This window comes from Neoarius graeffei, chromosome 7 (assembly GCF_027579695.1).
Source record: "Neoarius graeffei isolate fNeoGra1 chromosome 7, fNeoGra1.pri, whole genome shotgun sequence".
Taxonomy (NCBI): Eukaryota; Metazoa; Chordata; class Actinopteri; order Siluriformes; family Ariidae; genus Neoarius; species Neoarius graeffei.
The window spans coordinates 30,398,519-30,426,472 of NC_083575.1; the positions used below are offsets into that span (position 1 = coordinate 30,398,519).

General features: G+C 41.3%; 1 protein-coding gene across 1 annotated transcript in view; it reads right to left on the reverse strand.

Annotated features, from left to right (window-relative positions):
* LOC132889218 (signal-induced proliferation-associated 1-like protein 2) overlaps positions 1–27,954 on the reverse strand; it is a 246,877-nt gene that overhangs the window by 126,377 nt on the left and 92,546 nt on the right. The window contains exons 5-8 of the mRNA XM_060925482.1: positions 19,813–19,987; positions 19,227–19,330; positions 1,322–1,479; positions 386–962 (exon numbers count right to left, since the gene is read on the reverse strand). Of these exons, the coding sequence (XP_060781465.1) occupies positions 386–962; positions 1,322–1,479; positions 19,227–19,330; positions 19,813–19,987 (1,014 nt within the window). The remainder of the gene's footprint in view (positions 1–385; positions 963–1,321; positions 1,480–19,226; positions 19,331–19,812; positions 19,988–27,954) is intronic.

Below are 27,954 nucleotides of genomic sequence, written 5' to 3' on the forward strand. Positions count from 1 at the left end.
ATTTCCTGACCATGATTCCTGATTCACGATTTGGCTTTATCTACAGTTTGAGTCATACCTGTTCTCCCCTGCATCTGCATCTGCCTGCAATATGACATTATGGTGCTGTGAACAACTTGTCTGTGATCAACTGTCTGATTTTGAGATTCTGGATTAGCTGGCTGAGTACTTTAATTTTTATTAGCATTTTACTACTAGCTTTAGCTTTTGGGGTGGACTTACTATCAAAATCATAGAGGTTAGAAACAGCACTGATGTGACTAGGGGAGTGAAAAGATACATACATATGAATAGCACATAGCAACAAGCCCCAGCTCAAGAGTCATACATCATTCCTTTCACTGTTTGTGCCAAAATCAGTCTTGTGCTGCAGTTAAGTACTCACCTCAAGCCGCTGGACAATTTGCCTGATGTCTTCTCCAAAGCCTTCCTGAGCTGAGAACATCATACATTCACCACGTTCATAGAATACCTTAATGCTCTTGATGGTGGAGGTCCAGCCTATCACATCACGACAGGAGCAGTTGAAAACCACATTCTTTGACTCCTCCTTGATCAGAACAATGAACTCATTGGAGATGCCAAGCAGGCACTGAACATCCACTGACTGGCTGAAATCCCATGCCACCACAGTCCACATGATGGCTCCTGTGCTGTGGAGGTAGGCATCCCTATTTGGTATGATCCGCTCTTTTTTCTTGGCAGCCAGTGGGATGAAGCTGAATTTGAGAGCTGAGTCCACAGTAGTTGTGCTCACAAAATTGTCTGCTAGGTCTTTAAGGTACTCTTGGCGTGTTCGAGTAGCCATAGCATAGAACTTCTCTGACTTGTGTGCTGCATTCTCACCATTGATTACTTTGGCAAGCAGGAAGTCCCTGAAGACAGATGACTTTGGGAAGGTCACACCTTTAGGAATTGGAGGACCAAACAGAGGCACATCTTTTGATCTTGATACAGCAACACTGCAAAGGGGATAGATAAAAAAATAAACACACAGGGGTGACCCAATAAGGATTAACATTAAAAGTTCACCACAATCAAATAATGCAATTTTAATTATCCAAGAGCATTTGAAATCTGAGTGAGAATTTGCAATAGAAGACCAAGAAAGTGTCAATCATTTTTGGTCTTTTTCAGAGTTACAGGAAAAAAATGGACTTTGTCACCCCTTCATGGCAAATGAGGGTCACAATAAAATGTCACTTCAGTTGGCTGAAAACTATTCCTCAGCTTCAAGAGTCTCTCTCTGTGACCATTAGCTTTAATCAAATGGCATTGCTTTTACCATTATGAGAAGAAAAGTGCATTATAGCTAGCATACCTATAGCAAACGCTTTCAGTGCAGGGATTGTGAACTTTAACAATAACAAATACATGCTGGAAATGGGAGCGGATGTTTTTAGGTGTGAAGGGCAGGGCTCCTGGTTCTTGAAACACAATGGTGACGATGTCATTTCCAATGTGTCTCTTTCTGAGCAACTGGAAGGAGGGACAAAGTTGTGAAAAAGGACATAAGAATCTTGAAACATTACATATTAAGGGTTGTACAGTGTTATCAAATTAAAATATGACATGACTACTCCATGCTTTCATTTTCTAAACATTTGACATTAAACTATAGATAGATAGATAGATAGATAACGAATCAGTGAGACAGAAAGAAAGACAGAAATGAAATAGATGGGGACATTAGATATGAACAACAGTAGACAGAGAGAGAGAAAGAGACAGACACAGAGCTGCAGCAGTAACAATCTGCTGTTGTCAATTGACAGTTATAGAATGTTAAGTCACAAAACTTCCACAATTCTTATTGATTATTGTTAGATAGATTGAAATATAGAGAGAAAAGAGAGAGATAGAAAGGATAGAGTATAGAGAGAAAGCAATATACAGTAGATTAATATTGGGAAGGTAAGAAAGACAAAGACATAGGTAGATACTAACCCCGTTTACAAAAAAGTTGGGATATTTTCCAAAATGCAATAAAAACAAAAATCTGTGATTTATTAATTCATGTGAACCTTTATTTAACTGACAAAAGTACAAAGAGTTTTCAAAAGTTTTACTGACCAACTTAATTGTATTTTGTAAATATGTACAAACAAAGTTAGAATTTGGTGCCTGCAACACACTAAAAAAAAAAAGTTGGGAAAGAGGCAAAATAAGACTGAAAAACTTTATCGGCTATTCAAGTTTAAGATTCCACAAGAAGCATGTTAATTGGTAACATAATTAGGTATAAAAGGAGCATGCACCAAAGGCTCAGTCTTTGCAACCAAGGATGTGCCAAAACTCATGCCAGAATTGTTAGTCAATTCAAAAAGAACATTTCTCAACACGAGTTTAGGTCTTTCAAAATCTACAGTACATAATATTGTGAAAAGATTCAGTAAATTCTGAGACGTCAGTGCGTAAAGGGCAAGGTCGGAAACCACTGTTGAATGTGCATGACCTTTGAGCCCTCAGGCAACACTGCCTGAGAAAATGTTATGCTAATGTGACAAATATAGCCACATGGGCTCGGGAGTACTTTGGAAAACCATTGCCACTTAACAGAGTCTGCTGCTGTATCCAGAAATGTGTTAGGATCTTTGTCAGAAAAGGACCCACTTGCAAACCAGCACAGCTTAAAAGTCAGAAAGTTTTAATCAAAGATTTCAGCAAATTAGTCCAAACAGAATACAGACTCAAATCCAAAAATGCAGGCAAGTGGTAACAATCCAAAGGCAAAAAATAATCCAAGGCAGAGAAATCCAAAACAGAGTCCAAACAGGCAAAAAGTTAAAAAAAAAAACACTCAAGAGTAAAGAATGCAAAAACTTACAAATAGGTAGAATGGAACAGAAAACAAATAGCATGATCTGACAAAGCACAAGCTAATAGAGACAACAAGAAGCAAGTGTGCCTGCAAAACGGCAGGAATCAAAGACAGGAAGTAGAATAGATGGGGGGTGGGGTCAAAAGCACCTGGCCTGTGAAAACATACAGAACACATAACACCACCACATGGTAAAGGAAAACAAACAAAAGCACATTTTGACTCTTAAAAGAAAATTAAAACCAAACTTTAGACAGGAACCCTAATAGTACTCCCCTTCTATGGACACCTCCTAGCATCCTTACTGGAGGAACTGAATGGGACTTATGAAAGTCCCTAGTGTGCGGTCCAGAATGTCCTGAGCTAGGACCCAACATTTCTCCTCTGGAGTGTAAGCCTCCCAGTCCACAAGGTACTGGAATCCACAGCCACAATGAAAGATGTCCAGGCGCTGTCACACCATGAACACTTCTGACCCATCAATGAGTCATGGGGTGGCTTGGGAGCAGGACAAGTTGATAACAGAAAAAGGGCTTGGACACATGAAAAGTGGGATGAATTTGACGAAAGGGTGGGGGGGAAGCTTAAGTTGAATGGGAGGCAGGGCTTACAACTTTAAAGAGCTACTTTGACGAAATTTTACCAAAAAGACTAAACTCTTTCAAACTTTGCAGTCATAAGCTTCAATCGTTCAATGAAACCTGTATGTAATTTTTCTCAAAATTTGTATCACAAATGCCTTTTCTACAGTAACTTTTCACAACTGCCATTTCAGCCTTTGCATTTTTCTGAACTTGGTCGGCGCAGGGGGGGACGTCACCCACTCAACCAAAACACAAGTCATATGTAATGCTCATGTGTGAAAGTCACTAGTCTAAATCTTCTTGGGCCTGAAAATCACAATTTAAATAATAAAAAAAAAACTTTGTTAATATAAAAGATGCCTCCAAGTTGCTGAGTTGTGCAAGACTATAGGAAAACAGCCGATCTAGAGTCAGGCATTTCAATCCATAACTCTCCACGGTCAGGAATTGCATTGATGAGGCAGATGAGTGGAGGTAATTGCAGAAAGAGTGTTTATTTAAAAACATGCAGGCAGACAAATCCAAATTGTAAGGCAAACTCAGAGCAGACAAACGAGCAATGCTCAGGCATAGGTTGGCCATCTGTCCGGTTTTAGGTTGGACAGTCCAGTTTTCAAATCACATATCTGTCTACCAGCACAGCTTTGAGTCGTACTATGGCAGCAGTAGGTGTGAGGTGGTCCACAGGCCAGGGGCACAGATGGTGGTGGCGGGTTACCTCTCCCACCAGCGGGGGAGTCAACTGCAGGCTGGACAGTTCCCCAGCCTGAGTCGGGTAGTGGGGGTATGTGGCAGTGAGAGTGTGGTTGAGTGTCGGCTGTGAATTGGTCAGGTTGAACCAGCAGGTAACGTGTGATGAGGTACGCCTGTGTCTAATTACTGAATGTCTATTAAAATGTGTCTCTGTGTATCTTTCCGATAGCCAGTACCGAGAGAGAGCTGCATTTCTCCACGTGTGTCTGTGTGTGAACACTAAATCACTGAAAAGTGTAGATAAAATAAAAAGCGCACCTTGAATTGCAGCGCCTGTCTCCAGTTTCTCATTGCCCACTCTCCTAAAGTTGCTACAATGGTGCCAAAACCCGGGACCTTGAGGAACAAATGTTGTCATGGAGTTCAAACCAGTCAGGGAGCTCCTCCAGACCCTCACTGCTGACCTCCAACACCAGTACCCAGAGCTGCTTGCATTGTCCAACGAGCAGGAGCAGCGCTTCCAGGTCCTGTGTGAGGCCAGGCGAAGGACTGGCAGGTGGTATGGAGTTGGGTCTAGTCAGCAGGTACTCCAGCAGTCACTCCTGCAGCCAGTGTTCCTGCTCAGCTGGTCAAGGTGGGGCCGCAAGATGACACAGAATCCTTCCTCGAGCTGTTTGAGTGCATCGCAGAGGCGAGCTTGTGGCCAACCTCACAGTGGGTGGCTCATCTATTGCCGCTCCTGTTAGGGGAAGCACAGCTCATGGCTCGGTAGCTCCTGGCCACCAGCATGCTGAAGTACCTGGACCTGAAGGGGGCTATGTTGCAATGAGTCAGCCATGGCCCAGAAGAACATCGCCAGCAGTCCACTGACCTACGGTAAAGTCGGCCACCCATTCGCATTCACACAGCAGTTCTGAAATGCTTGCCGACGGTGGTTGCAGGTAGGCGAGAGCGATGTGGAGGATGTCGTCGACCGCGTGACACTGGATCATTTCATCGCCTAACTGTTGAGTGAGACCTCAACGTGGATCCATTGTCATCACACACCATCACTGGAGGAGGCAGTCTGGCTGGCAGAGGATCACCTGACAGCATTTCCAGGAGCAGACGCTCCTGCAGCTTTTCTCCCTCTCTTTTGCTTTCTCCCCCTCCCTCTCTCCCTTTCTTTCCTCACCCCTTCCCTACCCCAGCCCCGTGGAAAGAGTGGCCAAATCTCCCAAAACCTGCACCCCACACTTGTCTGTTCTTGTGTTTCTTCTCTCCCATCTCCATCTATGTCTATGCTGTCGTTAACCCCCTCTCTCTCTCCAGAGGTGGACTCATCCATGCCCATCAGAACCAGGTACGAGCCCAGGCAGGTCTGTTGGTGTGGCGGGAAAGTGGGGATTTTCCGGAATCAGCACTTCCATAAGGAGGCAGGGCTACTGATTCGCATTACTGATGCACTGCAGGCTTCCCCTGATCAAGCAGGAATGTACTGAGTCTCTGTGAGTATTCAAGGGGGTACACATCAGGCTTTGGTCGATTTGGGCTGTAATCAGGCCTCCATGCATCAAAGCCTGATTCAATGCGGGGTACTGGGAAATGCACGATTGGTAAAGGTGAGGTGTGTGCATGGGGACATTTACAAGTACCCACTAATGCCCACCACTATTCAATTCCTGAGAGAAAAGCATAATGTGGAGGCAGTGGTTAGCCTGAGCCTCACCCAACCACCTATCCTGGGAACAGATTGGGTGGAGTTTAAAAGGTTAACCCTCTGGGGTCAAGAGCTTCGCCGGTGAAGCTCGGCAGGTTTAGAATGAGTAGGTCATGTATTTAGATACAACCCCGATTCCAAAAAAGTTGGGACAAAGTACAAATTGTAAATAAAAACGGAATGCAATAATTTACAAATCTCAAAAACTAATATTGTATTCACAATAGAACATAGACAACATATCAAATGTCGAAAGTGAGACATTTTGAAATTTCATGCCAAATATTGGCTCATTTGAAATTTCATGACAGCAACACATCTCAAAAAAGTTGGGACGGGGGCAATAAGAGGCTGGAAAAGTTAAAGGTACAAAAAAAGGAACAGCTGGAGGACCAAATTGCAACTCATTAGGTCAATTGGCAATAGGTCATTAACATGACTGGGTATAAAAAGAGCATCTTGGAGTGGCAGCGGCTCTCAGAAGTAAAGATGGGAAGAGGATCACCAATCCCCCTAATTCTGCGCCGACAAATAGTGGAGCAATATCAGAAAGGAGTCTGACAGTGTAAAATTGCAAAGAGTTTGAACATATCATCATCTACAGAGCATAATATCATCAAAAGATTCAGATAATCTGGAAGAATCTCTGTGCGTAAGGGTCAAGGCAGGAAAACCATACTGGGTGCCCGTGATCTTTGGGCCCTTAGACGGCACTGCATCACATACAGGCATGTTTCTGTACTGGAAATCACAAAATGGGCTCAGGAATATTTCCAGAGAACATTATCTGTGAACACAATTCACCGTGCCAGCCGCCGTTGCCAGCTAAAACTATAGTTCAACGAAGAAGCCATATCTAAACATGATCCAGAAGCGCAGACGTCTTCTCTGGGCCAAGGCTTATTTAAAATGGACTGTGGCAAAGTGGAAAACTGTTCTGTGGTCAGATGAATCAAAATTTGAAGTCCTTTATAGAAATCAGGGATGCCGTGTCATTTGGACTAAAGAGGAGAAGGACGACCCGAGTTGTTATCAGCGCTCAGTTCAGAAGCCTGCATCTCTGATGGTATGGGGTTGCATTAGTGCGTGTGGCATGGGCAGCTTACACATCTGGAAAGACACCATCAATGCTGAAAGGTATATCCAGGTTCTAGAGCAACATATGCTCCCATCCAGACGACGTCTCTTTCAGGGAAGACCTTGCATTTTCCAACATGACAATGCCAAACCACATACTGCATCAATTACAGCATCATGGCTGCGTAGAAGAAGGGTCCGGGTACTGAACTGGCCAGCCTGCAGTCCAGATCTTTCACCCATAGAAAACATTTGGCGCATCATAAAATGGAAGATACGACAAAAAAGACCTAAGACAGTTGAGCAACTAGAATCCTACATTAGACAAGAATGGATTAACATTCCTATCCCTAAACTTGAGCAACTTGTCTCCTCAGTCCCCAGACGTTTACAGACTGTTGTAAAGAGAAAAGGGGATGTCTCACAGTGGTAAACATGGCCTTGTCCCAACTTTTTTGAGATGTGTTGTTGTCATGAAATTTAAAATCACCTAATTTTTCTCTTTAAATGAGATTTTCTCAGTTTAAACATTTGATATGTCATCTATGGTCTATTCTGAATAAAATATGGAATTTTGAAACTTCCACATCATTGCATTCCGTTTTTATTTACAATTTGTACTTTGTCCCAACTTTTTTGGAATCGGGGTTGTAAATATCTTTGAGTTTTTATCATACAAGCACGATAAAAATATTAACAGAAATTTTATACTTTACACTTTCCTATGTGCCCACTGCCAAATAATGTTATTTTTTTAATTACCTAAATTAGATGAAACATAAAGCTTGTCACCTTACTCAATCACACCGGACTCAGAGCACTGAGAGTCCACGTATGCATTCATAAAAGACTATTCGCATGGTAACGGCATGATAATCACTTTCACTCTTTCAGTTTTGATTGGTTTCTCTTTTCTGGTGGGAACACCCATTGTAAACAGGATAAAATATGTCAGCCATAGTTTAGGCGACCTGTTTGGAGGTAAAACTTGTTGCAAGATGGAACGGCGATTTTATGCTCAGGAGGTGCTTCGGATGATTCAGGACAGTGATTCAACTCATGATTCAGGACAGTGAGTCAATTCAGTCTTGAGAACTGTGACACTGATGATGAGCGGTGACTTTTTTCTTTACTTCAACTCAATTCAGCTGAGAATCAACTTGAGGGAATGTAAATATTCCTTCTGTTTCTTATGAGCATTTCGGTTGATATGTGTGCACTGTAGTGCATACACAGGAAAAATGACTGAGCAATTTTTAAAGAGTTAAAAGTATTTTCCTCAAATAGTTAATTTTGCTCTTTTTTGAGTTTAGAGAGTATATTTTGGAGTGGGAACAACATTACAGAGTAATTGTGTAACAAAGTAACAGAGTTGGTTGTGGCTCTGAACAGAGTAAAATAGTACAAGAGTTAATTTCAAGACACACTGCCTAGAGTCAAATACCACCACAAAGAGTAAAATATTAACACTGAATTAAGGAGAATTGACTCTGGAAAAACAGCTCTATCAAAAGAGTAACTTTTAATCTTTTTAGAAAGGGACCAACTTTCTAAGGCATAGAGTAAACTTTCCTTCAATTTGAATAAATTTTACTCAGGCAAATTTCCTGTGTAATCTTTGAGTGCTTCTTGAGGAAACAAAATGTGTACCGGCACTTGTTTGCTCTCTTTTCTTCTTCATCTTTTTCTAGCACTCTCATGATTTTGGCATGCTCTGATGTTGTCAATTTCAACAAATCTAAGCAGTATTTTCAATCATATGACTTTTTTGTATTCAGTACAAGTTCAGTTACAAAAATATCTATGTAGTATGTATATCATGATTGTACTTTTTAAAAAAGCTAACAGATAAATAAAAATGTTGTAAAAAGCAGTTTTAGAACTGTGTTGGAATGTGTGTGTGTGGGGGGGGGATGTTACCTTACCCATTGTGATGAACCGTTTTGATCACTTGACCTGATGGGATTAAGAGTTGGCAGTGGGAGGAGTATTCACTCTTCTCATTGAATGGAATGGAATTTTTTACTCTTCTTACTGAATACCCCTCCCACTGCCAACCCTTTATCCCAAAACAATAGGACATAATTTTTTGATGGCCAGTTAATTGTCCAAATCAGTGGAGCTGATTTAAGTTTTTGTACTTGATACATTCTGAAGACTGAACAGAATCACCTCAAGGAACCAAAACAGTTTGTCACGATGGGTAAGGTAATGTTTTTTCACACATTCCAACACAGTCCTAACACTGCTTTTTACAACATTTTCATTTATCTGTTTTTTTCTTTAAGTACAATCATGACGTACATACTACACAGACATTATTGTAGCTGAACTTGTGCTGAATACAAAAAAGTCATATGATTGAAAATGCTGCTTAGATTTGTTGAAATTGACAACAACATCAGAGCATGCCAAAATCATGAGGGTACCAGAAAATACCCACAGACCCCAGAGGGTTAATAAAACAGTAGTGGGTGGGTCCTGCAGAAGTACATCACGGGGGAATCCCGTCACAACGTTAGCTAGGGAGATGGTCCCAGGGCCGTCCGCATCAGCTCTGCATAATGATGACATGGAGAGTGGGGAGGGTCCCACCCTTCCTCTCTCTCTGGGGAATCCCTCAGGGGATTTCCCATTGAAACAGACGTGTGACAAGTCTCTGAGGCATACTTTTGACCAAGTGAAAGTAATTGATGGTCAAACTCTCCAGCCTAACGTTGTGCTTTCCTTTCCATATTTTTGTATTATTAAAGATAGGCTGCATCGTGTGATGCAGGGCACTCAAACAAAGGAAGAGACGACACAGTTGTTGGTCCCAAAGAATCGTAGGGAATTTTTATTCCATCATAATCCTATGGCTGGGCACTTGGGTCATGATAAAACACTAAATCATCTCATGGCTCATTTCTATTGGCCAGGGATTTGCACCAATGTTCGCAGGTGGTGTGCAGCTTGTCGTAAATGCCAGCTGGTAAATCCAGCAGCCATACCAAAAGCGCCAGTTGGGCCACACTTTTTGGACTTACCTCCAACCCCAGCTCTCCCCTCTCTAGAACTACCATCGCCAGAGCCACAGGAACCTCCTCTTTCCATGATTTCAGGCGACTGAGGTGGTAACTTTGACATGCATCACCTCTGTGTGACACAAGCGGGAATGTACTGAGTCTCTGTGAGCATTAATTGATTAATTGAGCTGCCCTTCGAAAGAATTGTCATAGATCTTGTAGAGCTATTAGATCAATCTGTCACGCGGGTACAGCTTTGTGTTAGTCATTATGGATTATGCAATGCGATACCCAGAAGCAGTGCCTCTTTGCAATATTTCTGCACATAGTATTGCAGAGGCACTCTTCTGCATTATCTCCTGAGTTGAGATTCTGAAAGAAATCCTGACTGATCAAGGCACTATGTTTATGTCACACATACTATACGAGCTGTATGAATTATTGGGGATTAAACTGATTCGTACTAGTGTTTATCATCTGCAAATAGATGGGCTGGTTGAACGCTTTAACCAAACATGATTCATAAGTTAATTCACAGAGATGCTAAAAACTGAGACTCTGCTGTTTGAAATGTGTGAGGTCCCTCAAGCCTCTACCAGGTTTTCCCTATTTTAATTACTGTATGGGCGCAAGCCCCGTGGAGTCTTAGACATTATTAGAAAAAAATGAGAGGAGGAGCCTTCTCAAAGCAAAAATGAAATTCAGTATGTTCTTTACCTGAGAGCAAAACTCCATGCACTGAGTCACATAACCCAGGAGAATTTGTTACAGGCCCAAGAACGTCAATCCCACCTGTACAATAGAGGGACACAGCTAAGGGAATTTGCACCAGGACATAAAGTGCTCATTTTAATGCTACCTCAAGCTCAAAATTACTCGCCAAGTGGCAAGGGCTCTTTCAGGTCACATGGCGAATTGGGGAAGTTGACTATTATTATTATTATTATTATTATTATAATAATAAGTTCAATTTATATAGCGCCTTTCTCAAAACCCAAGGTCACTTTACAATTATAGGGAGAAAAAAAAAGTCCACCAAATAGAGGTCAGGATGTCATTCCAATGATGTAGCAGCCACAGTCCCACCAAAAGGCGCACGAAAACAAGTCCCACTCCATCAGCACAGCCGCCACGATGCCGCCGGGCAACATCATTCAGAACACCACGCCATGGATCCACAAAGAGAGCACAGAAGCACTGCCATGCAGAGTGCTGGTATGTCCCAAACCACCTGCACAGTCACCGCAATGCCACCGAGCAACATTGCTCGGAACTTCATGCCAAGCACTAAAGCACAGAGTGCTGGACAACCACAATGTTAAAATGAGCAACAAGCTCACTGCAGTCCATAGCTAGGAGCACAGGCATTACCCACAGCAAACCAAGGCCTGGAGAGAACCGATGCCCAAAACTGGGTCCGGAGCTACACCACCACCGGCGGACAAAAGCAATCACCAAACTACACAAACGCACACAAAAAAGAAAAAAGAAAAAGAAAAAAGGAGAAAAAATAAAATAAAAAGCTCTATGAGGAGTCAAACTATGAGAATTATGAGGTCAAACATCCAGACAGAGGTGACACATGTCAAAGTTACCACCTCAATTGCCTGAACTTGTGGGAACAGAAGGTTCTTGTGGCTCTGGCGATGGTAGTTCTAGAGAGGGCAGAGTTGGGATCCGAGGTAAGTCCAAAAAGTGTGGCCCAATTCACCCCAGTCCCCTGTGGAGACCACCTCTCACCATCCCACAGAGCACAGGTTATCAGGTTACAGGAAGAGTTCTGCAATGTGTTCTCACCCCTCCCTGGTCGCACTGACCTCATAGAACACCACATTGAGACTCCCCCAGGGGTGGTGGTGTGCAGCCACCCGTATCAGCTCCCCGAGCACAAGAAAAATATGGTTCAGGTTGAACTCTAGGCCAAGCTTGAGATGGGTGTAATCGAGGAGTCGCACAGTGACTGGAGCAGCCCGGTGGTCTTTGTTCCCAAGACTGATGGGTCAGTTCAGTTCTGTGTGGACTATAGGAAAGTCAATGCAGTGTTTAAATTTGATGCATATCCGATGCCTCGCATTGATGAACTGCTCAATCGGTCAGGCATGGCTCGCTTTTATTTGACACTGGATTTTAAAAAGGGACATTGGCAGATGTCAATCTGACTCGACTCCTTTATTCCACGAAAAAATTGCTTTTTCTACTCCATTTGGTTTACACACATTTGTGGCAGATCACAGAATCCAGGGACACATGTCTGCCCGGGGGCATTTTGAGTTATTGACAGATTCAGAAAGTACAGTTTCTAAGCTTTCCAATGATGCATTCCATGTGGAGATCTGACAATATTTGAAGAATGTGTGGCCTTTTGAAAGTGTATACTTCTTAAAACAGAAAAGGGAGAAAATCGCCCTCAAAGTTTTCCATCTCAGCTACTCTGGGTGTAGGGCGGGCACATAATGGTGCTCATCTGCATGACCTTAAGGAAAGCCCTACCCCCTACTAGCTAGCACGATACTACTTTCATGTAAACAAAGATCACCACGTCAATTTTCCTTCCATGCAAAGTATGCCCAACACAATTATGAAGTACAAAAATAAGTCCTAAAGTATACTTTAACGTTTTGTGGTTGAAAAATTACTCACACCGTAAGAAAGAAAGATAGCACGATGATGACACAACTAACACAACACTAGTTTCATGTAAAGCCTCGGTCACAACCGGCCGTACGGTACGCACTCCTACGGCCGGTCTACATGCAAAAAACGCAAGAAACGCACAAGAGCGTGCGTGTGATGCGCTGATTTTCGAGCCACAGACCGGCTGCAGAGGTTCTTTGTCATGTCAAACAAACTCTACGGGCGCTTACGTTTTTTCAGGTTGCAAGACAAACTTACGGCCAACGCGCGTCTTTCTCCATGAACAACAACAACAAAAAAACGCAGCGATTTGTGAAACGCCAAAAATCACACGGCCAAAAAATCGTACGTCCGGTTGTGACCTAGGCTTAACCAAACCACAACACTCTCCGTTACATGCAAAAATAACCACACAGCCTTAGATTAATAAACTTACCCCATCAGAAAGAGAAACGGCGCCTTGCACACACCAATGCCTCCTATGGAATGTAATCCTAGAACGGTCCGTGTATCATCCGATCATTCAAGTATTCCATTCAATCTGGAAAACGAGGTTGCGGGTTTTTTTGCTAGAAATGGTTATCTCCGATGTAAATACCGTGTGTCTGTTTGCTTCGCGGTTTTCAGCTCCTCTGCGCTCTGTTTAGCTTGCTCATTCCATAGTGAAATTACATGCCTGTATGCAGTTAAGTAGCCATGCGCTCAGCCCGCATCATACAGCTGATTCGCGAAAAAAAAAACCAAAAGACTTAAATCATCATGTGAATGGCCCATATGGTAATTTACCCACACCCCCCAGCAGGCTACAGTCCTGACAAAAACGAGACAATTTGCAACAAAAAATGTATGCTTTTCCAACAAAACAATCTATTATCTGAAATACTGATTGCATTCTTCAAGATCTCAACTTGCACATGGAAAAAAACAAAAATCACAAATTTCGAAAAAAAATGCTTCTTTTGCGATTATCTCGGATTCGTTTCAGCTGACATGTGTCCCTGGATTCGGTGAGGGGTCACATTTGTCACCCTTCCTTTCGAGTTGTTTGGGGTCCAAGCAACGTTTCAGCATCTTGTGAACTGAATACTCTGTCCCCATAACGCGTATGCCGCTACCTATTTAGATGGCAGTTATTTATTGTAATGATTGATAGTGGCATTTACAACATCTCAGGGCTGTCCTGAGGTCACTGAGGCATGCAGGGCTCACGGCAAACCTGAAAAAGTGTGCAATTGGGCGGGTGGAAGTACAGTATCTGGGCTTCCATTTGGGTCATAGGCAGGTGCGTCCTCAAATTGATAAGACTGCAGCAGTTGCGGCCTGCCCAAGACCTAAGACCAAAAAGAAGGTGAGGCAGTTCCTGGGGCTGGCTGGCTATTGCAGGCAGTTCACCCCTAACTATTCAGACCTCACCAGCCCACTGACTGACCTCACTAAAAAGAAGGCACCAGATCCGGTCCAGTAGACAGAGCCATGTGAACAGGTTTTTGCTCAGGTAAAAGCAGTTTTGTGTGGAGGACAGCTGTTGCATTATCCTGACTTTTCTCTCTCTTTATTTTGCAGATTAATCTGTCGGACAGAACACTGGGGGCCATTTTTTCCCAGGTGGTGGAGGGGGAGGAGTGACCGGTACTGTACATTAGCCACAAGCTGTCCATGTGAGAATCAAAGTATAGCACCACAGAAAAGGAGTTTCTGGCCATCACTCTCCAGTACTCCCTGCTAGGACGCCCATTCACCCTCCGTTCTGACCATGGCCTGCTCCAGTGGCTTCACCGCATGAAGGATGCCAACATATAGATCATTCATTGCTGTCTGGCCCTTCAGCCCTTTAAATTTGAGGTGGTCCACAGGCCGGGGGCACAGATGGTGGTGGTGGATTACCTCTCCCACGGGGGGAGTCAACTGCAGGCTGGACGGTTCCACAGCCTGAGTCAGGTGGTGGGGGTATGTGGCAGCGAGGGTGTGGTCGAGCATCAGCTGTGAACGGTGAGGAGTCACCCAGCAGCTAAAATGTGACGGGGTACACCTGTGTCTAATTGCTAGCTGTCTATGAACGTGTGTCTGTGTGTCTTTCAGACAGCCAGTACCAAGACAGAAAGAGCTGTATCACCCCATGTGTGTGTCTGTGTGAACGCTAAAATCACTGAAAAGTGTAGATAAAAAGCACATTCTTGAATTGCAGTGCCTGTCTCCAGTTCCTCATTACCCACTCTCCTAAAGTTGTTACACAGATGCTCATTTGTCCTCCTTTTGAGATCACCTCTATTTTATACTTTCTCTAATGCTATACTAATTAATAAATAAATAGGCCTGACCAAAAAATAAATGAGTAATGGTATTAATCTTCGTAAACCTGCTGAGGAGAGTACAAACATGGACACCCAGAACTACAATTCCCAAGACACACAGCGCCCTCTATCTCCGGCTTACTGAATCTCAGCTGTTATCCATTTCTTCAATCACCGGTCTCCCTAGTGAAACTCCCCAAACACTCACTTCCCTGCGAAGTATTGCCCTGCCAGCCCAGTACATACCAAGCCTTGTATCTTTCCTGACTGTTTCTTGTGTTTCTGACCTTTCGCTTCCTGTTTCCAGTTTTTGCTCTTTGCCTTTCCTCGTCTAAGTTGTTCGCTGATCGCCCGACCCGTGCTTGCTTTCCCGACTCCGATTTGGCTTTGTTGACAGTCTGCACTCACCCTTCCTCCACGCATATCTCTGTAAGTGCCTGCACTCTAACAATTAATACATAGGTTTTATTTAATTACACACTCCAAAAAGACTTTTGAGCTAGCGAATATTTAGAAGATAGTGTCAAATAAATATTTGAAATTTCACTGGTCAGTAGCTCAAGCCAAATTAACCATGTGGCTTGAGGACAAGTCAAATCAATTTTATTGGTCAATAGCTGAACGTAACAAAATTAGCCATGTGGCTTGAGGTCACATCACACCAGGTCAGAGCTGGTTTGGCCAGCTACAGACCCAGTTAAGCCTACTTCTACCAGTAGCCTACTTGTAGCAAAAATGCCTAAAAGACAAACTTCATTTAATCCTGAACAAATAAAAGATCAATTTATTACAAAAAGCATAGGCTCTGCCCCCTGATGTAGCCTTCACTATAAGAGGTACCAACAGATAGCCTGCACTTTTTGATCTAAGTAGACGTGACGGGTCATAAAGGACAAGAAGTTCGCTCAGGTACTATGTGACCATTCAATGTGGATAAGATAGGGGTAATGTGGCCATATCTTCTAGTTTTAGTAAGGACTCTTGCGGCTGCATTTTGAACTAACTGGAGCTTGTTTATGCATTTATTGGAACATCCAGACAGTAAAGCATGACAGTAATCCAACCTAGAGGTAAAAAAAAAAAAAAAGACAAACTAGTTTTTCTGCATCATGGAGTGACATTATATTTCTTATCTTGGCAATATTTCTGAGATGAAAGAAAGCTATCCTTGTAATATTATCGATATGAGTTTCAAATGAAAGACTGGAATCAATGATTACCCCGAGGTCTTTTACTGTTGCACATAAAGAAACAGAAAGGCCATCCAAAGTTACTATGTAATCAGAAAATTTACTTCTTGCTGCATGTGGCTCTAGTACAAGTACTTCTGTCTTGTCAGAATTAAGTAGAAGGAAATTAATAAGCATCCAGTGTCTAATATCCTTTACATATTCCTCAATTTTATAAAGCTGATGTCTCTCATCTGGGTTTGCTGCAACATACAACTGTGTGTCATCAGTTTAATAGTGGAAGTTAATACCATGCTTATGAATAATATTACCTAGACATAACGTATATAAATAAAAAAAGCAGTGAGCCTAAGAGAGAAACTTGTGGAACACTAAATGCATAGAAAAATCACCATTTACATTAACAAACTGATAATCAGTTAAATATGACCTGAGCCAGAAGAGGGCAGTTTCCTTGACTGCCACAACATTTTTTAATCTATCAAGGAGAATGGTATGATCAATGGTGTCAAAGGCTGTATTAAGGTCAAGCAATACAAGCAAGAAGACACAGTCCTGATCAGAGGCCAATAGTAGGTCATTTACTACTTTAACCAGTGCTGTCTCAGTGCTATGATGAGGTGTAAATCCTGATTGATATGTTTTGTTGATGTTATTCCTATGTAGGTATGAGCATAACTGCTGTGCCACAGCTTCTTCTTGGATCTTGGAGATAAAGGGGAGGTTTGATATTGGCCTATATTTAGACAGCTGACAGGGGTCAAGGTCAGGATTTAATAAGGGTTTGATAACTGCTAGTTTAAAGGATTTGGGTACATAGCCACTTCTAAGGGAAGAAGAGTTTGAAGAGTCATGTAGGTAAGGTATTTACTACACAAGTTGAAAATTTTGATGTGGAAATTAGTGAAGTTAGTTCAGTTTTTCTCAGGGGAGTAAAACATTCTAATTGCTGATCTGATACAGTTACAGAGATGCCTACCCCAAATTTTGAATTTCAGTATTCTTGAAAACATTTTTCAGTATTTTGGAATGACTTTCAGTAACATTAATTTATGCACATTTTCATTATAAAGAGGTGTATATACCAATATGTTTAACATTTAAATTATTAAAAAGAACTGTTTTGTGTGAATTGAATAAACAAAATGCGAGCAGCCATCTCAACTGAATTTCCACTCAACAAATTTCTAGAGCATACAATATATCACATTTTTATAAATACAATAGTGTTCCCTGTTTGCAGACATTACGGTTGACTACCAATCATTGGTATTGAATGTAACTCCTCAAAAGTATTATATTATATTGCCTGGAAAAATGTTCTACCTGTTAACGGATTCTAATAAAATAAAATAAAAAATTCTTATTTCATGCCAAAGAGAGTCCGACATTGTTATCTTAATGTCCCAATATATAAATACTTCAGCATAATGCTTCAGAAGAGCCATTGAATAAAATGACATTTATAATTATATTTAAAACAGTGGAATGATCAATTTTTTGCCACAATCCCAACAGCACTAATCATAAAATTCTGTTTTTGATCATACTACATGTACATTTGTACTTGCAACACTGAAAAGACTTTGAATTAAAGAAGTACAGCCAGTGTTTGATATTTCAGTGAATAAAAATCATACATGTAAAAAGAAACTGAATAAGTTTAACTCACATTTCATGGCACTAATTGGCAAGTTCAACTCCAAGCATAGGTCAACCATCACCGCTTCAGCACGTGTCACGTTCCATGTCTTTTCATCCACAGATTTCGTAAAAAAATGCTGGATACCCCCAGATTTACTTTCCGCCTGATTCGCCATTTCAGCATACTCCACATGTGGTTTTTTTTTTTTTTTGTAGTTGACATGCCACGTGCAGTCATCGCGACCACCATGAGTGATGTTAATGTCAGTTCTACACAGTTTGCAGTGCGCGTATCCATTGCCCTTTTGACTGGGTGTAATGCACGGCCATTCTACCGTATCGAAAATAGCGCGAACAAATGTGCGGAATCTGCATATGTCACACACAGCATGTGCGGAATCTGCGCATGTCACACACAGCATGTGTGGTTGTCATAAAAATAAATAGCCGTGAATCGCGCATGGATTGAAAAAGTCGCTTGGACATTTAAAAACAACTCACTGGAATTTTTTAAGACTTTATAATAATTCCGTACAGAATAACACTGTTTGCCGTAACATCGTATTTACGTAACTTTTCCGTACAAAATACGGCCAATCCATACTAGTAGGCATCTCTGCAGTTATATTGTTAACTAGAGGGTTACTTAAATTGTCTCACCTTAAATTAGTAATTTGAATTTTGTGGTGGTAGATGTTTCTCATAATGTGTTAAGTGTTTAATTTTCAGTCTCTTCTCATATGTATGAGCATCAAAAAACATTTCTAAAATATGTCAACATAAGCAGTTTCTGTCTTTTCATGTCAAAATGCAGCTAGAAATTAATTCAAAAAAATGAATGCAAATAATCATTCAGAACTTTATATTTACAGCTTATTTACAATATTTCCACATTACAAAGATACAAGATATACACTATATGGCCAAAAGTTTGTGAACACCTGCCCATCACACCTACTGTATATCTGTGCCTTCCCCAAACTTTTGCCACAAAGTTAGAAGCAAACATGTATAGGATGTCTTCCTATGCTGTAGCATCACAATTTCCATTCAAAAAATTAAGGGGCCTGGACTGAACATGTTCTAGCAGTACAATGCCCTGTGCACAAAACAAGTTCCATGAAAACATGGTTTGCCAAGGTTGGTGTGGAAGAACTCAAGTGGCCTCCACAGAGCCCTGACTTTTTTGGCCATAATGTGTACTACTATGTACAACTTTTTCGGACGAGGCTACTCAACTAGGTGCTAATGCAGCTCCAAGCAATTTCTACTAGCACTGATATGTTTAAATTTTAAGGTATCAGTCATGTTCATTACTGTTTCAGTGATTGGAAGTTGGTTACGATTTTCCGCCACTTTGAGAGGTCTACTAATCATCATCAGGAGAAGCCATGTGTCAAGGTGAGGAAAACAAAGAGTGCATTGTCTAATAAATGTTGCAATGTGTTTTTTTACGCATAAATCCACCCACTTACATTCCTATTCACAGCCAGAAATGCACAGCTTTTGACCAAGATTCAAAATGATGTTTCCCTTTTTAAAAAAAAAAAAAAAGTTTTGTGGCATTATTAAAAATAAGATAACTGACCTGTTGCCTGTTGTTGGGTGTATAGGGTAGGAGCGTGGACACATGAAACATTAGTTCATAGTCCTTGTAGGTAGTGTAGAGCGAGTGGGTTCCCGTAGAATCCGCTGTAATAAAGAAAGGCTCATGAGCCACAGGCATGAAGAAAAGGCACAACACAATTTCAAATAATTATTCATATATTCAATTTTCATATCATATACCTGTGCAGAACAAAACAAAAAGGCTTATATGTAGCCACTGATGACAGCCAATTAATTATAGAGAAAGGTTGAAATAGAGGGACAGTAAAAATAGCCTTGTTGTCCTTAATTATAGAGAACAAAAAAATTACTGGAAAGCAAACTATGATGAAAGAAAGCAAAAAAGAGCTGCCTTCTTTCACCTTTCTCCATACACCAATATGTTTAAAAACAGAGATGATCCATCTACAGCCATGTATTAACCTCCAGACAGAGGCAACCAGGTTTTGGGCTAAGTGGAATTAATAATGCAATCAAACTATGCATAACTGCATACACAATTAGCAAATAACATATAAGTGCATATAAAGGAAAAAGACATATGTCCACATGTTTTGTGTTCATACTCTTATTATCTAGCTGTGCCTTGTACTTATTGAAGCCCTTTAATCGCACTCTCTGCCCGAGCAGGTCCAGGAATTCATCCAATGCAGGTCCAGCACTCTCATTATTGTACATCTCTTCCTCTGTGCTCTGACCTGCCTTACAGTACAACACACCCACCTTGTGCTGGAAACTTAGCTGAAAAACAGAAAGGCAGACATGTATTTTGTATTTTGGAATCTTGATTAGTCAATACTTGGTAATATTACAAAAACAAATACTACAATCAAAACTGCATCTCCATCAAATCTACATTTACATCTGATAAATTTTCAGAATTTCAGTTCCACCCATTTGGCCAGGGCTTTTATTGACTCTTATTATTTAGTAAAAACAAACAAACAAACAAACAAACAAAGAATTACATAAAATATAACCACATTTACAGTATATGAGCCTTATGAAACAGCAGACCTGCCAAACCCATTTCCCACTTTTTTCCATATAATTTTCAATACTCACTGATTACTGCAAAGTATACTACGACTACTACTACTAGTACTACTACTACTACAACCCCAATTCCAAAAAAGTTGGAACAAAGTGCAAATTGTAAATAAAAACGGAATGCAATGATGTGGAAGTTTCAAAATTCCATATTTTATTCAGAATAGAGCATAGATGACATGTCAAATGTTTAAACTGAGAAAATGTATCATTTAAAGAGTAAAATTAGGTCATTTTAAATTTCATGACAACAACACATCTCAAAAAAGTTGGGACAAGGCCATGTTTACCACTGTGAGACATCCCCTTTTCTCTTTACAACAGTCTGTAAACCTCTGGGGACTGAGGAGACAAGTTGCTCAAGTTTAGGGATAGGAATGTTAACCCATTCTTGTCTAATGTAGGATTCTAGTTGCTCAACTGTCTTAGGTCTTTTTTGTCGTATCTTCTGTTTTATGATGCGCCAAATGTTTTCTATGGGTGAAAGATCTGGACTGCAGGCTGGCCGGTTCAGTACCTGGACCCTTCTACACAGCCATGATGCTGTAATCGATGCAGTATGTGGTTTGGCATTGTCATGTTGGAAAATGCAAGGTCTTCCCTGAAAGAGACGTCGTCTGGATAGGAGCATATGTTGCTCTAGAACCTGGATATACCTTTCAGCATTGATGGTGTCTTTTCAGATGTGTAAGCTGCCCATGCCACACGCACTAATGCAACCCCACACCATCAGAGATGCAGGCTTCTGAACTGAGCGCTGATAACAACTTGGGTCGTCCTTCTTCTCTTTAGTCCGAATGACACGGCGTCCCTGATTTCCATAAAGAACTTCAAATTTTGATTCATCTGACAACAGAACAGTTTTCCACTTTGCCACAATCCATTTTAAATGAGCCTTGGCCCAGAGAAGACATCTGTGCTTCTGGATCATGTTTAGATACAGCTTCTTCTTTGAACTATAGAGTTTTAGCTGGCAACGGCAGATGGCACCGTGAATTGTGTTCACAGATAATGTTCTCTGGAAATATTCCTGAGCCCATTTTGTGATTTCCAATACAGAAGCATGCCTGTATGTGATGCAGTGCCGTCTAAGGGCCCGAAGATCACGGGCACCCAGTGTGGTTTTCCGGCCTTGACCCTTACGCATAGAGATTCTTCCAGAGTCTCTGAATCTTTTGATGATATTATGCACTGTAGATGATGATATGTTCAAACTCTTTGCAATTTTACACTGTCGAACTCCTTTCTGATATTGCTCCACTATTTGTCGGCACAGAATTAGGGGGATTGGTGATCCTCTTCCCATCTTTACTTCTGAGAGCCGCTGCCACTCCAAGATGCTTTATTTATACCCAGTCATGTTAATGACCTATTGCCAGTTGACCTAATGAGTTGCAATTTGGTCCTCCAGCTGTTCCTTTTTTGTACCTTTAACGTTTCCAGCCTCTTATTGCCCCTGTCCCAACTTTTTTGAGATGTGTTGCTGTCATGAAATTTCAAATGAGCCAATACTTGGCATGAAATTTCAAAATGTCTCACTTTCAACATTTGGTATGTTGTCTATGTTCTATTGTGAATACAATATCATTTTTTTGAGATTTGTAAATTATTGCATTCCGTTTTTATTTACAATTTGCACTTTGTCCCAACTTTTTTGGAATCGGGGTTGTACTACTGCTGCTACTACTAATAATAATAATAATAATGCAGCACAGTGGTGTAGTGGTTAGCACTGTCGCCTCACAGCAAGAAGGTCCTGGGTTCAAGCCCAGCGGCCGACGAGGGCCTTTCTGTGTGGAGTTTGCATGTTCTCCCCATGTCTGTGTGGGTTTCCTCTGGGTGCTCTGGTTTCCCCCACAGTCCAAAGACATGCAGGTTAGGCTCATTGGTGGCTCTAAATTGACCGTAGGTGTGAATGGTTGTTTGTCTCTGTGTCAGCCCTGCGATAACCTGGCAACTTATCCAGGATGTATCCCACCTCTCGCCCATAGTTAGCTGGGATAGGCTCCAGCTTGCCTGCGACCCTGTAGAACAGGATAAGCGGCTACAGATAATGGATGGATGGATAATAATAATAATAATAATCATCATCATCATAATAATAAAGACCAATTCCACCCATTTGGCCAGGGCTTTTATTGACTATTATTATTTAGTAAAAAACAAAAACAAACAAACAATTACATAAAATATAACTACATTTATATGAGCCTTATGATACAGCAGACCTGCCAAACCCAAAGAGGAATAATGCATTGTTCCACACCTCCAATATTTTCACTGTTGTTGAACTTTAACACATCTGCAATGACTGCTGCAGACATGCAAAGCAAACACACAGCATTTAAAATCACAGTCCAGTTATTTGTAAAGTGTTAGATTTTATGGTACCCCTTTACAATAAGACTACCTTCTTAAATATGTATAAATGGTTTATAGTTAGGTTGTAAACACTCAATATATCATTAATAATCAGTTATAAACAGGTTATAACACAGTTTCCATACATCGACGCAGTCTCACGATTTGGCAAGTTCAAGTTACTGCTGCACATTTTATCTATCGATTCTGCAAGTTTTTTATTTATCTATTCTGTTAAATTTCAGATCTTACTCATTGTTTAGCTTCCTTTATCTTATCCCTTTATTAGTTAGCATGTTAAACTGTCAGCTTCATCAGATACTCACTTACATGCTCCAACCATTTAACCATCAAAATAATTATGGATGGTTAGCATAGATGATTAGCTTCTTATTAGGTGAATTTGATGTGTTGATGAGTTACTACAATTCATAACTTGGAAAAGAGAGCATCATTGGAAAGTGTAAAACACAGCAGCATTTATTAATGAATGACTACCATTTAGAACTGGCAAAAGGGAGCCTTTCATCTATTGATGAGTTACTGTCATTTATAACTACTGAAAGGGTGCCTTATTGTAAAGTGTAAAACACATCACCAGTTATTCATGAGTTACTAACATTCACACTTAAACTGTATACTATTTGTTTGATCTTAGCAGTTGAGCAAAGAGCTAAGCTCATTAGCATGCTTTGCCATGTCAAGGCCTAGCACTGAATGACTCGGAGTTCACGGGTGTTCCACCGTTACTCGGTACTCAGCCCATCGGTGTGCTCACCCAGTGAGCCAGTATATCATGCAGCCCACCCATAAGTTCTCAGCAGGCTTGGGCTCCACCAAGCTTTCGTACAAAAAACTGCACTGAAGCAGAAATCCACTTGGTGGGTTATCCGTTCCATTATAGGGTATCAGTGTGTTCAATTTTATTCGCTGCAAAAAAATGACCAATCCTGGCTGAGGAACGGAAACCCGGGCATGGCATTGAGCAGCGTACCTGCTCTCTCACACTACATCCATGTGTAGGCAAAGTATTCTGTCAGGTAAAGTGGCAGTAGATGTAAGTGTAGGAAAAGTTTACTTAATCTTCCTGCACTTACATCTAAGGCAGGATCAGCAATGGAGGACAGGCAAAGGTCGAGTGAGGCACAAACAGACAATTGGAGGCACAGACAAAAGGCAAAGTCCAAAGTAGTTTGAGTTGTGTCAGGCAGGTGCGCACGCATCCGTGCAGATATGACAGAGGCAGTCTCCCATGTCAGGATCCTGAAAGAGATACTGACTGACTAGGGCACCGTGTTTATATCTCAAACACTATGCAAGCTTTACAAATTATTAGGGATTAAATTTATTCAGTCCAGTGTTTATATGTAAACAGATGGCCTGTTGGAGCAGTTAAATCAGATGTCAAAAATTCCTAAGTTTGTACATGAGCATGCACAAAATAGGGATAAGCTTGAGCCCTTGTTATTTGCAATGTAAGAGGTCCTACAAGCCTCCATGGTGTTTTCACCATTCAACTTATTTTATGGCGACAAGTCTCATGGTGTCTTAGACTTCATTAGGGGAAATTGGGGGAGGGATCTTCTGACAGTAAAAATGAAATTCAGTATATTCTGGACCTGAGAGCAAAACTCTACACCTTGCATTTAACACAGCCATGTAACAGAGGAAAATCTGCACCAGGCCAGACTCTAAGATGGGGTACTTCACGAGAAGAATTTCCACCAGGAGATAAGGTACTCATTTTACTTCTCACATTACGTTCTAAATTACTTGCAAAGTGCCAAAAACCCTTTGTGGTTATATAGCAAATCAGAGAACTCAACTATGAGGTCAGGTGAACAGATAGAGACGATGCACTTTAAATATACCACCTCAGTCTCCTGAAACCATGGAGAGAGGTGGTTACTGTGGCTCTGGTGATTATGGTTAAAAGGGAAGAGCTGGGACCAGAGGTAAGTCTAAAAATGCAACCCAATTCACCCTGGTGCCCTGTGGAGACCACCTCTCCGAGAGCATGGTTTACTAGGTTGTAAGGGGAATTTTTTGATGTGCTTTTACCTCTACTATTGCACAGACCTCAAAGACCATCACAATGAGCCTCCTCCAGATGCGGTTGTATTGCAGTTGCTCATACCGGGTTCCTGAATACAAAAAAACGTGGTTTGGGATGAAGCTATGCTTGACATAGGAGTAATTAAGGAGTCCCACAGTAACTGAAGCAGCCTGGTGGTCTTGGGCACCAAGACCAATGGGTCAGTTTGTTTTTGTATAGATTTTAGAAAGGTCAGAATGATGTCAAAATCTGATGCATACTCAATGCCTCAAGTTGATGAAGTGCTTGATCAGTTAGGTGTGGCTTGTTTTTATTTGACACTGGACGTAAACAAGGGCTATTGGCACATTCCATATATCTTGAGATAAAACATCCTTTTCCACCCTCTTTGTGTTACACCAATTTGTTACCTTTCCATTTGGGTTGCTTGAAGCTCCATTTCAACTTCTCAGGGACAGAATACTCCACCTTCACAATGCATATGCTGCTGCTTATTTAAATGACAATCATTTATAGTAATGCTTGGCAGCAGCATTTACAACATCTGAGGGCTTTCCTGAGATCATTGAGATGGGTGGGACTTAGACCCAAAGTAGGGAGACATGTTTTCCACTGTGTTGCATCACCTCTACTTTTAACAACACTCTGTAAATGTTTGGGAACTGAGGAGACCAATTGCTGTATTTTTGAAAGAGAAATCTTGTCCCATTATTGCTCGATATGCAATTTCAGTTGCTCAACAGTTCGGGGTCTCCTTTGACTTGTTTTGTGCTTCATAATCCACCAAATGTTTTAAATGGGAGACAGGTCTGGACTGCAGGCAGGCTAGTTTAGCACCTGGACTCTTTTACTATGGAGCCATGCAGTTTTCATCTGTGCAGAAAGTGGTTTCACATTGTCTTGCTCAAAGAAGGAAGGCCCTCCCTGAAAACGATTTTGTCTGGATGGCAGTATATTGCTCTGAAACGTGTATATATCATTCAGCATTAATGATGCCTTCCCAGATGTACAAGCTACCCATGTCATGTGCACTAATGCACCCTCATACCATCACAGATGCTGGCTTTTGAAGTGTGCACTGATAATGAGCCAGATGGTCCCTCTCCTCTTTGGCCTGGAGGACATGGTGTCCATGAATTCTAAAAAGAATTTCTGCTTTTGATTCGTTAGACCTCGGGATAATTTTCCACTACGCCTCAGTCCATCGTAAAAGAGCTCAGGCCCAGAGAAGGTGGCGGTGTTTCTGGATATTGTTTATATAAGGTTTTAACTTGCATTTGTGGATGCAGTAACGAACTGTTTTCACAGACGATGGTTTTCTGAAATGTTCCTGAGCCCATACAGTGACACATGTCTGCTTTTAATGCAGTGTTGCCTGAGAGCCTGAAGATCACAGGCATCCAATCTCAGTTTTCAGCCTTGTCTTTTACACACAGAGATTTCTCCAGATTCTCTGAATTTTTTTCATATTATGTACCACAGATGATGTGATCCCCTAATTCTTTGCAATTTTACACTGAGGAACGTTATTCTTCAATTGTTGCACTGTTTGGCCACACAGTCTTTCACAGAGCGGTGAACCCCTCCCCATCTTTACTTCTGAGAGACTCAGCCTCTCTGGGATGCTCTTTTTATACCCAATCATGTTACTGACCTGTTGCCAATTAACCTAATTAACATAAAATTAGCTCATACTGAACGTACAGCCACTGCCAGGCCTATTGATCTCAAGGTAGGACTATTAAATATTAGATCTCTTACATCCAAAGTGCTAATTTTAATGAACTTATTACTGATCAGGAGTTTAATGTTTAATATTTCTTGTTTAACAGAAATGTGGATTAAACCAAATGAGTATGAAATATTAAGTGAAGCTAGTCCTCCTGAGTATAGTCATTTACACTAGCATCATCCAAGTGGCAGAGGAGATGGCATTGCATTTATTTATAATGATAATCGAGGCATCACACAAAAACTTGGTCATAAATTCAATGCATTTGAAGTGCTTTAAACTCACAAACTAGTGCATCTCAAACAATTAGAATATTGTGAAAAAGTTCAAAATTGTCCATTCAATATAATTAACAAAGTGAAAAATTAATATATTCTAGACTCATTACACATAAACTAAAAAGTTTCAAACATTTTTCTCGTTTAATTTTGATAATTATGACCAACAGCACAAAAAATCTCAAAATATTAGAATATTTAATTTCGAGTTTGAGTAAAACAGTATAAATCCCATGTATCTCTTGGTTTAGTTCAGTACATGCAACCACAATCATGGCGAAGACTGCTGACTTCACAGTTGTCCAAAAGATAATCATCGGCACCCTCCAAAAGGAGAATAAGCCACAAAAGGTCATTGCTGAATAGGCTGGCTGGAAAAGGTGCACAAGCAACAGGGATGACCGCAGCCTTGAGAGGATTGTCAAGAAAAGTTGATTCAAGAACTTGGGAGAGCTTCACAATGAGTGGACTGAGGCTGATGTCAGTACATCAAGAGCCACCACACACAGACATCTTCAGGAAAGGGGCTACAACTGCTGCATTCCTAAAATCAAGCCACTCATGAACCAGAAACAACATCAAAAGAGTCTTATGTGGGCTAAAGGCCTCTGCATGCTCTTGCGACAAGGCTTTCGCAGATAGCTTTTCGCAGACAGTGTAATTTATCGTTGAGCGGGGAGTAATAGGCGTGCGCGATGTTATTCACTGCCACAACGCAAGGGGGCGCGAAGTCGCGAAATCGCTAGGAGTAGTTGGTGGGTGTGGTTAGTGGAGTGTTTATCCTCCGGTTACTTATAATGACTAGAACTGGAGTCGTATAGATGTACATACTTTCTCACTTCCTCGATCAACCGCTCTTCGCGCTGCTCCATCTTCGCTCGTGTTTTTAAAAATGCCGGTCGTGAAAACAAAACAAACCGGGAAAGTAGGGAAGCGGAAGTGCGTGTACAGTGGATGTAGAGTGGACCAATCAGAGCCCTCTTGTCTGCGATGCTGTCTGCGAGGCTTCTGCGGTGGTCACAATTTTTGGGAGGTGCGCGCAGAGCGTCTGCGAAGGTGGGGGGGGCTACGCAGACACTGTCTGCGACGCTATCTGCGAGGACTGGGTTGTCAGCATAAATTGGCCTTAAGAAGAGAAAGAACTGGACTGTTGCTCAGTGGTCCAAAAGTCCTCTTTTCAGATGAAAGTAAATTTTTTGCATTTAGTTTGGAAATCAAGGTCCTAGAGTCT